At 39.7% G+C, this 15,958-nt stretch overlaps 1 protein-coding gene across 1 annotated transcript; it reads right to left on the bottom strand.

Moving 5' to 3' along the window:
* Positions 1-2,872: 2,872 nt before the first annotated feature.
* LOC109914483 (protein CREG1) lies at positions 2,873-15,375 on the bottom strand. The gene is made up of 4 exons (XM_020514076.2): positions 15,005-15,375; positions 6,319-6,438; positions 4,966-5,171; positions 2,873-3,445 (listed from the first exon to the last, which is right to left on the bottom strand). Exons 1-3 carry the CDS (start codon positions 15,278-15,280, stop codon positions 4,986-4,988), a joined length of 582 nt encoding a protein of 193 aa, XP_020369665.1. The 5' UTR covers positions 15,281-15,375; the 3' UTR covers positions 2,873-3,445; positions 4,966-4,985.
* Positions 15,376-15,958: the final 583 nt, after the last annotated feature.

Below are 15,958 nucleotides of genomic sequence, written 5' to 3'. Positions count from 1 at the left end.
GAGGAATCTCATAGAAACCTCTAAAAGTCTAACAGGAATTGACGGGGCAGGTGTGAGAAGGATGTTCCTGATGATAGAGGAGGCCAGAACCAAGGGTCACAGTCTAAGTTGATGGGATAAACTATTAAGGACTGAGGTGAGGAGAAATTTCTTCACCAGAGAGTGGTGAGTCTGTGGAATTTGCTACCACAGAAAGTAGTGGAGGCCAAAACATTGCATGATTTCAAGGAGTTGGTGCTAAAAAGATCCAAGGTTATGGGGAATAAGCAGGATCAAGCTATTTAGTTGGATGATCGGTAATGATCATAATGAATGACAGAGGAACTCAAAGGGCCGAATGGTTTACACTTGCTCCCATGTTTCTAACTAGATTATATAAATGTTGTGTCTGGCTACTGCCTCAAATTCAACTTTACCTCTTCTGAACTTAACCTGTTTGCATTGAATCTCTGACTCCATATTGGCCATATAAATAAATTTGTATTTCTTAACAATGGGTACATACATACAAACACAAAATAGTCCCCAGTAACATTACAAAAACAAATGAATAGAATGGTGGTGCAAGGTCTTTCTTACAGTCATAAATCACCGTTCCTAATCAATGTTATACAAGTTTCCAGTATTACCAAATATATCTTTCTAAATGCAGGCAGAAGAAAACAAAATCCTACATGAATGCCTTTCAAAATGAGCAAACTTAGAGCTAAATAGAAGCAAGGAATTCTCTGATGAAGCACAAAGAGTACATCACGCCCTCCACCATTCCTTGGGAAAATTAACCATTTGTTATTAGATGTACTGGAAGAATCATGATCTCTCTATCTGGTTATGTAAAAAGTATAATAGTGGCAGTGGACTATATGACCCCTCAAGCCTCTCTGTCATTTAATAAGGGGGTTCATCATGATGTCAATTCACTTTACTGCCCGATCCAATAATTCTCAGTATCAAAATATCAACTGATCTCATTCTTTGAATATAACAGTCAATAAACAGAGCATCACAACCTGCTCAATGGAAAGATTTTTCATCTTAATGTAAAAGTCAAGCCATTATTCTGAGACTATGTCCCCAAATTCTAGATTCTTCAGACAAGAGGGGATTTATGTGTTTAATTGTATCTAGCTGCAATCTATTACAGAAGTATTGCAAGGTAATACGGAGCCCTTGTTTCTACAATTTCAATTATAACTGGGTGATATTTAGTGCACGAGTCACATTCAAAGAACATAAAATTATTTTTAAGAACATTTTTGTAAACAGGAGCAATCTATATTTTCAAATCCTTGGTGTGCCATTTGAATTTAACACATTGTTAGGGTACATGAATTGGCATAAAATGTAAAAGATCAGTTCCTAATGATACAAATCTTCCAGTCACAGCTTGTGTTAATCAGTCACATGCTTCATGAAAACATGCATTTTTTTCTATGAAGGAAGAATGCTTGCTACTTTGGGAACAAATTAAAAGGTGGAGTTAAGACCACAATCAGATCAGCCATGTGCAGTCTCATGAGCAGTCTCGATGGGCCAAATGGCTTACTCCTGCATCTATTTCATATGATCTTGCCATTTTAGAAGAAAACTTCAACTTCTGTGTCCACTTAATTAAAAAGAGACTGCTAGAGAAAGACCCAAATATGAAATGGGAACCTGAATTACATGCTGACGATTCAAGAGTCATTGAGATACACAGCATGGAAATAGACTCTTCAGTCCAACTCGTCCATGCTGACCAGATGTCCTAGATAAGTCTAGTCCCGTTTACCAACATTTGGCCTGTATCCCTTGAAACCCTTCCTATTCATATACCCATCCAAATGCAGCTCATTCCACGCATATACCACCCACTGCATGAAAACGTTGCTCCTCGGGTACCTTTTAAATTTTTCCCCTCTCACCTTAAACCTGTGCCCTCTAGTTTTTGACTCCCCCACCCCAGGGAAAACACCTTGTCTATTTACCCTATCCATGCCCCTCATGATTTTTCAAAAGTCTATAAGGTTACCCCTCAGCCTCCAAAGCTCCAGGGAAAATAGCCCCAGCCTATTCCACCTCTCCCTATAGCTCAAATTCTCCAGCCCTGGCAACATTCTTGTAAATCTTTTCTGAACCCTTCTAAGTTTCACAACATCCTTCCCACAGCAGGGAGACCAGAATTGTACGCTGTATTCCAAAAGTGGCCTAACTAATGTCCTGTACAGCCTCAACATAACCTCCCAACTCGTATACTCAATGTACTGATCAATAAAGGCAAGCACACCAAACACGTTCTTCACTATTCTATCTACCTGTGACTCCACTTTCAGGGAACTATGAACCTGCCCTCCAAGGTCTCTTTGTTCAGTATCACTCCCCAGGACCTTACCATTAAGTGTATATGTCCTGCTCTGATTTGCCTTTCCAAAATGCAGCACCTCCCATTTATCTAAATTGAACTCCATCTGCCACTTTTCAGCCCATTGGTCCATTTGATCAAGATCCCATTGAGCTCTGAGGTAACCTTCTTTGCTGTCCACTACACCTCCAATTTTGGTGTCATCTGCAAACTTACCAACCATACCTCCTACGTTCACATCCAAATTATTTATATAAATGACAAAAAGCAGTGGACCCAGCACCAATCCTTGTGGTCACAGGCCTGCAGTCTGAAAAGCAACCCTCTACCACCACCTCCTGGCTTCTACCTTTGAGCCAGTACTGTATCTAAATGGCTAGTTCTCCCTGTTTTCCATGTGATCTGACCTTGCTAAGCAGTCTACCATGAAGAACCTTGTCGAACACCTTACTGAAATCCGTACAGATCACATCTACCGCTCTGCCCTTATCAATCTTCTTTGTTACTTCAAAAAGGATATAATAAAATATATTTTTCTACATATTTAATTTTTTAATCAAAAATAATCATTTGCAGCAAGTGTTTCAAATACAACATTTTCTTATGCAATATCAAAATGAACACTATGTAAAAAGAATACTGTATTTTGAATCATTATACGTCTCCCTGATTTACATTTATTTCGAGTTTTTTTGATTACAAATTAATCTTTTGAAAAATATACTTTATTCAAAACATTGTAAATTGTAATTTGTTCTCAACTTTATACATTGTTTATAGAAAAATCTAATTATTAATAATTTTGTTCCAGCCCATTACATATTATAGAATCTTAGTGAGTTCTATGACAAATAAAAAATATTTTGTTAACTATGACAACCTGAACATTCCTTACTTAAGCTCCCAATTTAGAAGAACTGCAGAAGTATAATATCTTCAAAATTGCAAGATAATAAAGCAGGACTTTCTTAGAAAATATAAAGTATCACTTATAATCACTCATTTCTTTAGTTGGCTCAAAGAAGCTCCCTTTCCATTGCAACATTGAGGGAAATCTGGAAAAATCCAATATTCTGATCATCAACATTCATGATCTTCTTTCACCTAGAATAAACAACCAGATGTTATGATGAAATTTAAAGGATAAATACATTTACATTGCCTTCATATAAATGGGAGAAACATATTAATGAGATGAAGTAGAATGCAAATTAGGTATAATTGCTGTTGGTTGTTCATAATAACTTTGAACTCCAAAATCAATGGATGCTGAACATATCTCAATTAAATCAAATGTAAAAGTATTTTGCATTGTGCTTGCATGATTTAGATTTGCCAGAACTAATGCCATTTGCTGGACATTTTAACGTTTCCATCATAAGGAACTTCTACTTAGTCAAAATCATTAGGATAAATAATAAATGTAAAAAAGGAGATATACAAGGTGGCTGATATGGGGGCAATGCGATATGTTAACACCACTGAAATTCAAATTTTGAATAGGCTCAAACACTGCTCCTTAGGCACTGTTTTTGTCTGTAAGAAATAAGGATTTGCATAAGTTGTACTTGTCTGAATCTTATAGAATTCTTATACAATTAGTTGCATTTGTACTGTCTCCTCATGCTGTAAAAACAGAAATCTGTGATGTTAAGACAGAATTCCAAGTAGTCAGGAACCAATGCAAAACAGAAAGATTACAAACATTGTGCTTCACGAAGAGCTGTGTAGAAGCTACTAGACACCAGGTATTGGTCCCTTGCGTACTGTATTACTTTTACAAGTATTCAATAAGGGAAAACAAATGGCCCACATCATATGGTAATCTACAATGTGACCTCGAGCTAAATTAGTGAACAAGAAGGAGGTAACCTATTATTCACAGCTTGTGTACCTGTCCTGTATTTAATGTTAGAAGGATTTCAGCAACTGATTCATGCAGGATAAACAACCAGCTCCTAGGAATATTAAGAGATACTAATAAACAGGGATAGTTCTCATCAGACAGTTACCTTCTTGACTTGGAAGACAGAACAGGGAATGTGAAGGAAGACTGGAGAAAGATTTTGCTAATACTTTCACTACAGATCAGAATACTGCTGCCACAAGCTACAGAGACCATCTGTGCATACTCCCTTGAGATCAGTTATCTGCTGTCCATCACAGATCATATGCTTTTCCTATCTATTTAACCTATGCATGACAAAAATAATCGTTTCTTAAAAAAATTCCCTCGAAGTCATTGTTCTCAACTGCTTATTTTGGGAAACTGTGATTCACAAATCTTAAAACTTACAAATTGCAGCAGTGTTTTGAGAAATTATAACGCAAAGTCTGCCAGTTCCCTGCCATTGGGAAGGGAATTACAGAATTGTGACCCAACAACACTGAAGGAACAGTGATATACTTCAAAGTCAGGATGGTGAGTGGCTTCAAGGGGAACTTGCAGGTACTGATACTTGCATGTATCTGCTACCCTGAGGAGACCTTTTTTATTATGTGCAAAATAAATAACTACTGGCTTTGCTTCTCTGTTTGGGTAGCTTTGCAGAAGGACAAGGAATATGCTCTAAAGTAGGATCTGACCAATCACTATAAACTGTTAGAAGCTAGGAAGCTCTTACCAGTCAAATTCTTTTCATATTCAGGCTTTAATTTTGAAGTACTCCTGTGGTGTTACTGTTTTAATTCCACCAAAATAATCCAGGACCCAAATGTTGGTAACGTTGAGCTTGGCAAAGTACCATCCATGATCATGTGGCCAGTCAGGCATTGCTGGATGACGGCTGAAGAGAGCTTCTTTTGCAAAGTCAATTTCTGTGCTGTTCACCTAAGAAATTAATGTATAGAAAATTCATCCTCTTCACAATCTGAAGAAAACTGAAAATAGTTATTCATGAAAACAAATTCTGCAGAAAAAAAGCACAAAGGACTAAACATTTGCATCCAAGTGCAATTCAGGGTTAATTTAATGGCAATTCATTGAATTCCCTCTCAATCACACTACTGAGGGAGAAAATACTTGCCTGCATATTCCAAGGAGTGGAAAATAAGTTAGATTGCCATACACTCCTATTTTATTTGTATTAGCACTGAGCTCTGCATTTCTAACTGGGAATTCCAACCTCAACCCCTTCAGAAATGCAGAAAGCACTTGAAAACAAACAATTCCCTCATAGTGCAAGATAGATGTGGAAGTCAAACCACAGCCCCTTTTGCAACAGTGTGCCACGTTCTAATAAATAAATATCTAATGACACAGCCAGCTACTTTGACAGCTATTGTGAAAAGATAAGTGTGGGGTTAGGGGTGTCAGTTGGATAAAGGGTTATAGCACCATTTAGGTTGGGTGCCATGTAAGTGATGGAATGCTTAGGGTAAGTCAAGCTCCAAGGGAGTTATAATGTGTTACAACTGCCAGGAGTTGTTGACTCCATCAGGAGGTTGAGGGCATGTCATGTCTGGTGAGGGTGGGTTCAGGCTGAGCTTGGTGTTGGAGGGAGCTGGTTGTCAGCAGTCTAAGGAATGTAAGGGATTGGGGAGGCAGAGTTTGGGCGTGATATGCTGAGTTGGCGGTTCAGCTTCATAGTTATACTAGGTTTTTAAATCTTCTAACTTTTCCTAGGTAACAATTAACTAAACTGAAGAGGAACTCTTAATTCTCTGCCTTTAATGGATCCTTTTGAAGGGTTTCAGGCACAAAAACTGCCCACTGGAATCTTCAACTTCATAGGCAATTCCCATGGAGTTTGGTGTGTCAGGGATTCTTCATGGTGATTTTACCTAACTCCAATCTGTGTTGTTCCAACAACTACCTGGCCATTGGATTTTCTAGACTATTGTTGCTGGAGTTAATGTTGTCCCCAAATATTCAATTAGAATACAGAGAACTTAGAGCAGAATGTGCTCAGCCAGCTGAAGAGATTATTCTAAACAATGGGAGAAAGGGGAAGGAACAGAACGAAATCGCAGCATACCTCCAAAATTCGTCCAGAGAGGATCACACGACAACAAAGTGGGCTTTGGGGATCAAACTTTTGTTTCCTACAGTAGTCCGTTGTTGCCAACGACATAGCCAGGGATACTTCTGGATTAGCCTACAATGAAATTAAAAGGTGGGGCAGTAATAATAAAAAGAAATCAAAATGTCAAATTATTCACAGTAATATAAAATTACAGGATTATAGAATCTTACGGTTCCTCTGGTCTGAATCTTTGAAAGAGTTAATAACTAGTTCTAGCCTTTTGCTCTTGCTCCATATCCTTACAAAATTTTCCTTTTCACATTCCCTTTTGAAATTGACTACTAAATCTGTTCCAAAAACCCTGTTGGACAGTGCATCTCATATCATAATTCTTTGCCAAAAACGTTTCTCACATCTGCCCTCTGATCTTATAACAATTATCTTAAATCTAAACTTTGTTACAAACCATCCTGCCAGTAGAAACACAGTTTCTTCTTCACTATCATAAATCGCTCAATTTTTAAAAATCTTTCTCCCATTAAGTTCCACCATTAACCATAACTAAAATTCACCATTGGTATAATTCTGAGGACTCATTTGTGGTTTCTATGGCATCTCTCTTAAGGTATGGTGCCCAGGATAGGAACCCAATAGCCAGTTGATAGCACAGGTTTCTTATTTTTGTACTCTAAGGGTCTATCATGCTCATATACATAACAGCTTTTATCAATTTGTTCTGACACAATCAAAGATTTATATGTGTGAACCCTGGGTTTCTGTTCTTGCAGCCAATTTAAAACCATGGCAATTAGCGGACATTGGCCCACCTCATTCTTCCTCTGAAAATGCGTCTCTTCAGTTCTCAAATTTCATCTGTCAAGTGTCTGCCCATATCATTCAACTATCTCCTTCACCATTTCCTAAGCTGTGTCTTCTGCAAAGTTTAAAAACAAGATGTCTAACCAATGCCCAAATCAATAATACAAGGATAAGTTCCAATGGTCTTAATACAACCCCTACAGGAGACCACTGTCTACTTCCCTCATGGTTAGAACACAACTGATCAACTCTAATCTCTGCTTTCTGTCTCTTAAGATAATTTTGTATCCTACCCATTAATCCAATTGGCTTTAAATTTGTTAAAATGTCTATTATGTGTCATTTTAATCCAAAGGTTTTTGAAAACCTACTTACACTATATCAATTTCACTAACTTCAGCAAGCCTTCCATTTTACAATCAATAAATTTCATCAAATTTGTTAGACATATTTGCCTTTAATAGATCTATTTTGGCTATCATTTATTCATCCATGTTTTTCAAAGTTAAAAACATTGTTCTGGATTTTGGTGAAAATGCTATTTGAGTATTTGGCTTATAATTTCAGTACTCTTTCCAATAAAATGTGAATCTAAACATTTTCCTCCTGCTAATATAAATCACAATTTAGTCCGTTGATCAAGTTGCTTAAAACTGAGTTTACTAATGGATTTCAGCATTGAAGATATGTGCAGTATTGTGCCTATGAAGATTCACAATCTGTTATGAATAAGAAAGGATCCAATTCCTTACCTGGAATCTTCAATACATAATCATGTCACTATTTCAACAATGATGCAACTCAATAATGAAAACAGAAAATTGAAGAAATACATAACAGTTATGGTTGTATTTACCAGTTATGGTAGTACTAAATTAGATGCAAGTTAATGCATGTATCTCTGACTCTTATTTTGTTACCTTTAGCATCAGGGAGTTAAGCCATATTGATTTCAGTGTTTTAACGTATTCCTACTATGAGGTTTAGCCTGATTGACTTAGTTGCATGTAACAGGGACTTGTTTTCAGAACCAATTCAAAATCACTCTAAGTTAATTGCTTATAAATTTTAATGGCAGATTCATCTGTCTGATATTTTCATTTATGTAGATTGGAATCTGTCATTTAGTACAAGTCAAAATATTGTGTGGGCTTTAGCATGCATTAATGCACCAAATGTAATATATTTTGAAATGTCATATTATTCCTTCCAAGTTAGTTAAAGTTAAATACTTTCCCTTTTTTGGATTCTATGATTCCTCTCTTTCACAATCACTATTTTTAATTTATTCAGGGAATATGGGTGTTCCTGGCTGATTCATCGTTTATTGTCTGTCCCTAGTTGCCCTGGAGAAGGTAGTGGTGAGCTGTCTTCTGGAGCCACCGTAATCCATAGGGTGTAGCACCACTACAATGCTGTTAAGGGAGATCGCTCCAGAATTTTGACCCAGCCACACTGAAAGAACAGTGAAACATTTATCAGTCAGGATCAGCATTCCTGCTAATTTTTGTTTCTTCTGTGTGGACCTCCAAGGACTGTGCTCAGCAGTGGCTTCCACGTTGATCGGCGTGTTTAGACCTTTGGAGTGACTGGACACGTGCAGTTTAGAGGGAATGTTGGCTTGGAGAGAAACTTGCAGGTGGTGTTCCCATGCATCTGCTGCCCTACTGATTCGTAGAAGATCTAAGGAACCTTGGTGAATTTCTGCAGTGCTTCTGTAGATGGTGCAAACTGTCACTACTGTGCTTTGGAGGTGAAGGTTGATGTCGTGTCAATCAAGTGGGCTGCTTTGTCTTGGATGGTGTCAAATTTCTTGAACATTGTTGGGGCTGCATACATCCAGCCAAGTAGGGAGTATTCTATCAAGTTCCTGATTAGTGCCTTGAAGAGGGTAGGCAGGCTTTGGAGAGTCAAGAGATGAGTTACACACTGCAGGATTCCTAGCCTCTGAACTGCTCTTGTAGCCACAGTATTTATATAGCTAGGAACAAATTACTGCAGATGCTGGAATCTATACTGAAAACAACAAATGCTGGAGCTCACAGTGGATCGGACAGCATCCGTGGAGAAAGAGAGAGCAGGGTAGTATTTCAAGTCTACATGACTCTTCATCAGAGCTGAAGTGGTGTGGAGGAGAGCATAGTTTGGTTGGTGGGGGAAGCGGTGGGGTAGTGGTTGGAGGGTGCTAGTGGAGAGAAGATGTTAATAGTTCAGGTTAAGTGATCAGAATGTGAGAATGGCAGAATAGTGGTGTGTTTCCTGCCAGACTTGCAAGGACAGACATGTGGGATGGGGGAGCGGAGGTGGAGGGGGGGGGAGATGATAACAAGCTTAAAGAAAAGAAAGCAACAGTTCACAATTTAAAGGTGGTGAACTCAATATTAAGTCCAGGAGGCTGTAAAGTGCATAGTTTGAAGATGGGATGTTGTTCCTCCAGTTTGCACTGTGATTCACTGGAACACTGCAGCATGCCAAGGACAGACATGTGGGTATGCGAGCAGGATGCTGTGTTAAAATGACTGGCTACAGGAATGTCGGGATCCTGATTGCGCACAGGCCGGATCACCCAGTCTGTGTTTGATTTCTCCAAATGTACAGTAGGCCACATTGGGTACAGCAATTACAATACACAAGATTGGAGAAGGTACAGGTGAAATGCTGCTTCACCTGGAAAGGCTGTGTAGGCCTTTGGATGGTGAGCAGGGAGGAGGTGAAGGGGCAGGTGTTGCATCTTCCGCAGTTATATGGGAAGGTGGCGTGGGGAGTGGAGTGGTGTTGGTGGCTGTGGAATGGACTAGGGTGTCCTGGAAGGAATGATCTCTGCAAAATGCACCGGGGCAGTGAGGGGAAGATGTGTTTTGGTGGTGGCATTCTGCTGGTGTTGTCTGAAATGGTGGAGAATGATCCTTTTGAATGCGGATGCTGGTGGGATAAAAAGTGAGGACCAGTGGAACCCGATTATGCTGTTGTGAGTGATGGGGAGCGGCAAGGGCAGAAGCACAGGTGATAAGTTGGATGCATGTCAAGGGACAGTGGTTAGATTTTCTCTTGTTGGAGATGGTCATTGCCTGGTGCTTGTGTGGTGCAATTGTTACTTGCCACTTGTCAGCTCAAGCCTGGATACTATCCAAGTCTTGCTGCATTTGGACATGGATTGCTTCAGTATCTGAGGAATCATGAATTGTGCAATCAATATTTTTATAAAGTATTTCGGGAGAGGCAATGGTCTTGTGATATTATTGCTGGACTGTTAATCTAGTGACTCATGTAATGTTCTGTGTTCGAATCCCACCATGGCAGATAGTGGAATTTGAATTCAGTAAAACATCTGGAGTTAACAGTCTAATGATGACCATAAATCCATTGCTGATTGTTGTAAAAACTTGCTTGATTCACTAACATCCTTTAGGGAAGGAAACTTCCATCTTTACCTAGTCTGGACTACGTGTGACTCCAGACCCACAGCAATGTGGTTGACTCTTCGTTGCCTTCTGGGGGCAATAAATGCTGACCCAGATAGCAACACCCTTGTCCCATGAATGAATATAAAAAAAAAACAAGCACAAACATCCCCACTTCTGACTCGCTATGAAAAGAAAATTATTGACTGAGTAGCTGAAAATGCTTGGGCCTAGGACAGTACCCTAAGAAATTACTTTAGTGATGTCACGTGACAGATGATTGACCTCTAAGAAACAGAGCCATTTTCCTTTGTGCTAGGTAGCACTCCAAACAGCAGAGAATTTCCCGCTGATTCCCACTGACTCGTTTTGTTTGGGCTCCTTGATGCCATACTCAGTCGAATGCAGCCTTGATGTTAATCTAGTAATCAATCTTTTGAGCTTCGCTCCTGCCCATTCCTCTTCCATTTCAAGCAATATATCACAGCTATCCTTCACTTCCACCCCTCGCACTAGATCAAGCAAGACACCAAGTTAGATGGAGTGAAAGTTACTGAACATAATTAACTGATTGTACCACTTTATAAGACTAATGCAGATTGGAGAACATTTGTTAAGTTATGGAAAAGGCTAAACTTTTTCAGGGTTACATATCAGACCATCACATGTAACCTTAAGCATCATCATCAGAGCTTTATTAGAGGGGCATTTGAAGTGGTACTGAAGAAATTAGTAACAGTTCACAAATAGCAATAAATTTTAATTTGTCACTTTTCCAGAAATACTCTTGAAGGAATAGCAAATATTAATAATTTTCAAATGAGACTTAAGATAATATCAAATAAAGAATCAAATTAAAACATATAAATTTACACTTACAAATGTGTGTACTAATGTACATATTAATGTTTTGGTTATCGAAAATTGGCTAGTTGCCAGAGGGAAGCTATACTCAGAAAATGACTCACACTGACTCAGCAAACTTCCAGAATTCTGTTAATCTTGAAACTTGCAACAACGCTATTATCAACATGGTGCAATGTTTTAAAGTAATGATAACGTGAGCTATGTTTTTAAAATCATTTTTAAAATTTTGAATATTTATTCAAAGATAAAATTTTACTTTGCATTAAAAATTCATTGTGCTACCTTCCACTAGGATTTTTCCTTGGACTTTGAATCCTTTAGCTGTCCAGTCTTCTAAAATTTTTCAGCTCTTTTCCAACATTCTGGGTGTCTGGTTTATTTCTCATGTTCGATTTTCTACTCACTTTTATGTAGTCATAGAGTTGTACAGCATGAAAACAACCCTTTGGTCCAACTCATCCAGTCCAACCAGATATCCTAAATTAATTTAGTCCCATTTGCCAGTATTTGGCCCATATCCCTCTAAACCCTTCCTATTCATGTAACCATCCATGGGCCTTTTAAATGTTGCAATTGTGCCAGCCTCCACCACCTCCTCTAGCAGCTGGTTCTGTACACACACCACTTTCTGCGTGAAAAAGTTGCCCCTTAGGTCCCTTTTAAATCTTTCCCTCTCATCTTAAACCTATGTCCTCTAGTTTTGGACTCTGCTACCTGGGAAAAAGATTTTGGCAATTCACCCTATCCATGCCCCTGATGATTTTCTAAACGTTTATAAGGTCACCCCTCAACCTCCAATGCTCCAGGGAAAATAGCTCCAGCCTATTCATATTCAGCCTCTCCCTATTGCTCAAACCCTCCAACACCCTTGTAAATCTTTTCTACACCCTTTCAAGTTTAACAACGTCTTTCTTATAGCAGGGAGACCAGAATTGAACACACTATTCCACAAGTGGCCTAACCAATGTCCTGTACGGCCACAATATGACATCGCAGCTCCTAAACTCAATGCAATGGCTAATAAAGGCAAGCATACCAAACAGCTTCTTCACTACCATATCTGTGAGTCCACCTTGAATGAACTGTGAACCTGCACCCCTTTCATCTATTTATGTTGTCATACTTTTAACTCAGTCCTTAAGCTCTTTCATTTCTAGACTTTAGAACATATTAGAAAACATCGCATCCCAGAGGGACAAGAAAGTTTTTTTTTAAAAAATGAACATATTACATATACAGGAACTCCATTTTCAAGCATACAAGACACTTCATTTTGTCAGTTTTGTCATTTTTTCCTTCTGGGACATATTTACTACCATTGACACTTTGGCAGCTATGGGTACAACATCATTTACATGATGAAGATTATAAATGTTCACACATTAAAGAGTTGCCGTGTTCATTATCAAAATGCTATGGTTTTTTAACTAGCACTCTTGCCTTTGAAACACAAGGTTATTGAGTTCACTCATCTTTAGACTTGATCCCAGAATAAAATCAGTATTGATTCTCCAGTGCAGTATAAGGGAATACTGTACAGACAGCGCTACTGTTTTTCAGATGTGATGTTAAATTGAGGCCCAATCTTCTTGTCTCAGAAAGATGTCAAAGATTCTTTGACCCCAGTTCGAAGAAGAGTACCCGAGGATCCTTTCGTTATCACACTATTGTTTGTGCGGACTTGCTGTGCTCAAACTATGTGATTGCTAAAGTACAGGACTACACTGCAAAAGTACTTCTGGCATACTTCTGAACAAATTATATTGGATTCAAAATGCTAACTCAATTTCTCTATCCACAGGTGATGCTAGCACCTTCAGTTTTTACTGTAAAAGTAGAGTGTAGCGCAGAAACAGACCCTTCAGTCCAACTTGTCCATGCCGACTAGATATCCTAAATAAATCTAGTCACATTTGCCAGCATTTGGCCCATATCCCTGTAAACCCTTCCTATTTCTATACCCATCCAGATGTTGTTTAAATGTCATAATTGTACCAGCCTCCACCACTTTCTTTGGCAGCTCATTCCATGCGCACACCACCCTTTGCATGAAAACATTGCCTCTTCGGTCTCTTTTAAATCTTTCCCTTCTCACCTTAAACCTATGCTCTCTAATTTTGGACTCCCTCAACCTGGGGAAAAAACTGTGGCTATTCACCTTATCTGTGCCACTCATGATTTTACAAACCTCTATAAGGTCACCCCTCAGCCTCTGACGCTCCAGCCGATACAGCCTCTCCCTACAGCTCAAACCCTCTAAACTTGGTAACATGCTTGTAAATCTTTTCTGAACCCTTGCAAGTGTAATAACATCCTTCCTAGCAGGAAGACCAGAATTGAATGCAGTATTCCAAAAGTGGCCTAATCAAATGTCCTGTACAGCTGCAACATGACCGCCCAACTCCTATACTCAATGCACTGATCAACAAAGGCAAGCATATCAAACACCTTCTTCACTATTCTATCTACCTATGACTCCACACTCCAGGAACAATGAATCTGCACTCCAAGATCTCTTTGTTCAGCAACATTCCCCAGGACCTTACCATTAAGTCTTTAAGTCCTGCCCTGACATGCCTTTCCAAAGTGCAGCACCTCACATTTACCTAAATTAAATTCCATCTGCCATTCTTCAGCCCTCTGGCCCATCTGATTAAGATCCCGTCGTACTCTGAGGTAACCATCTTCACTGTCTACTACACCTCCAATTTTGTGTCATCTGCAAACTTACCGATGATACCTATTTTCACATCCAAATCATTTACATAAATGATGAAAAGCAGTGGACCAAACACTGATCCTTGTGGCACAGCGATGGTCACAGGCCTCCAGTCTGAAAAGCAACCTTCCACCACCACCCTCTGACTTCAAGCCAATTTTGTATCCAAATGGATAGTTCTCCCAGTATTCCATGTAGTCTAACCTTGCTAATCAATCTATCATGAGGAACCTTGTCAAACACCTTACCTAAGTCCATATGGATCATGTCCGCTGCTCTGCCCTCATCAATTCTCTTTGTTGCTTCTTCAAAGAAATTAATTAAGTTAGTAATTCATTGACTACAAATTATTTTGAGATGTCTGGTATTTGTGAATACAGCACAATATAAATGCAAGTCTTAATTAAATAAGTTTTATTTTGCATTTACTATGTGACCCTATCGATTTATTTCCTTGCCACTGCGGCATTTTCAAATGTACTTTCAAAAGCCGCATGGTAGAGGGAAAACAAGGTGTAGAGCTGTATGAACACAGCAGGGCAAGCAGCATCAGAGGAGCAGGAAGGCTGACGTTTCGGGCCTAACTCCTTCCCGAAACGTCAGCTTTCCTGCTCCTCTGATGCTGCTTGGCCTGCTGTGTTCATCCAGCTCTATACCTTGTTATCTCAGATTCTCCAGCATCTGCAGTTCCTACTATCTCTGGTAGAGAGAAAACATGTCTGCAAATGTACAAAATGTTCAATGTGAGCAGGACTAGTATCACAGTTAAAGAGGTGCAATGAGAAATAATGAATCTCCTACTGGCTTCATCAAGTAGCGTCTGCTTGTAAACATTTCACTGCACTCATGCGAGTGAGTGCATGTGACAATAAAAGCTAATTCCAATTCTCACCTGGATGTCGTGCACCGAGATTTCCAACGGGGTTAGGTACAGGTAAGGTTCACCTGTGCCCTTCTCCAAGGGCCCATCGCTCACCGAGAAAACATTGGAGAAAGGCAGCCCCTGGATCGATTCCTGGGTGGAGATGGTGGCCATCGAGCACCAGTCAGACTCATGGACGATGTACCGGGCCATTCGGGCCACTTCATCGTGAGGGGGAATCGAGATCGAGCCCCGAAAGGACGTCAACACAAACAGCAGCAAAACAAACAAGCGCACGGCCATCATCTATCAGTCAACACCCGAGTGTGACCGATCACCTGACAAACCAAGACCCTGCACTGACAGCCCCGCCCCCAGACTGACGGTCCATCCCCCAACTGAAGAGTGGCGTCTTCAACATCTGGAATAATGTTCCCTATGTCAAAGTCTCACTAACGGTCATTCCGTGACCCAACCATCACAACAATTGGAGGTCTGATGCTAACATGTTCTTTGTGTATGATGTGAATGCTGAGCGCTCACTTTACTAAGGATCTGTTTTGTTTCTGATAGTGAACACTTTGGAACTTTTCCAGTGGATCCATCCACAGGAGGGGTCACTGTGTCTCCGGTGCTACAAAGACACTGAGATATTGAGGGGGAACAGAGCTACCAGCAACCCCAAGACCAACACGAATCTCCAGCAGCTGCCATACAACCTCACCACTCAGAGGTCACAGCTGACATTTCCCTCGGGAACATCCTGATGGATGTATGGGATCTATCATCCTCAATGTCCTCCAGATGAGTGAGGCACAATGCTGCCACAGACTGAAGATGTCTTGAAACACCATCACAGATCTTCTGGAGCAAGACATGCAACCTGAACAGGTGTGCGGTGATCCTATTCACGTTGTCCTCAAGGTGACAGCCACACTAAACTTTAATGCAACATTCTGATTCCAAGAATCCACTGGGGATCTG

This window comes from Rhincodon typus, chromosome 11, assembly GCF_021869965.1.
Source record: "Rhincodon typus isolate 14 chromosome 11, sRhiTyp1.1, whole genome shotgun sequence".
Lineage (NCBI taxonomy): Eukaryota > Metazoa > Chordata > Chondrichthyes > Orectolobiformes > Rhincodontidae > Rhincodon > Rhincodon typus.
Note: the sequence above shows the minus strand (reverse complement) of the source record. Positions and strands in the feature narration are given on the sequence as shown.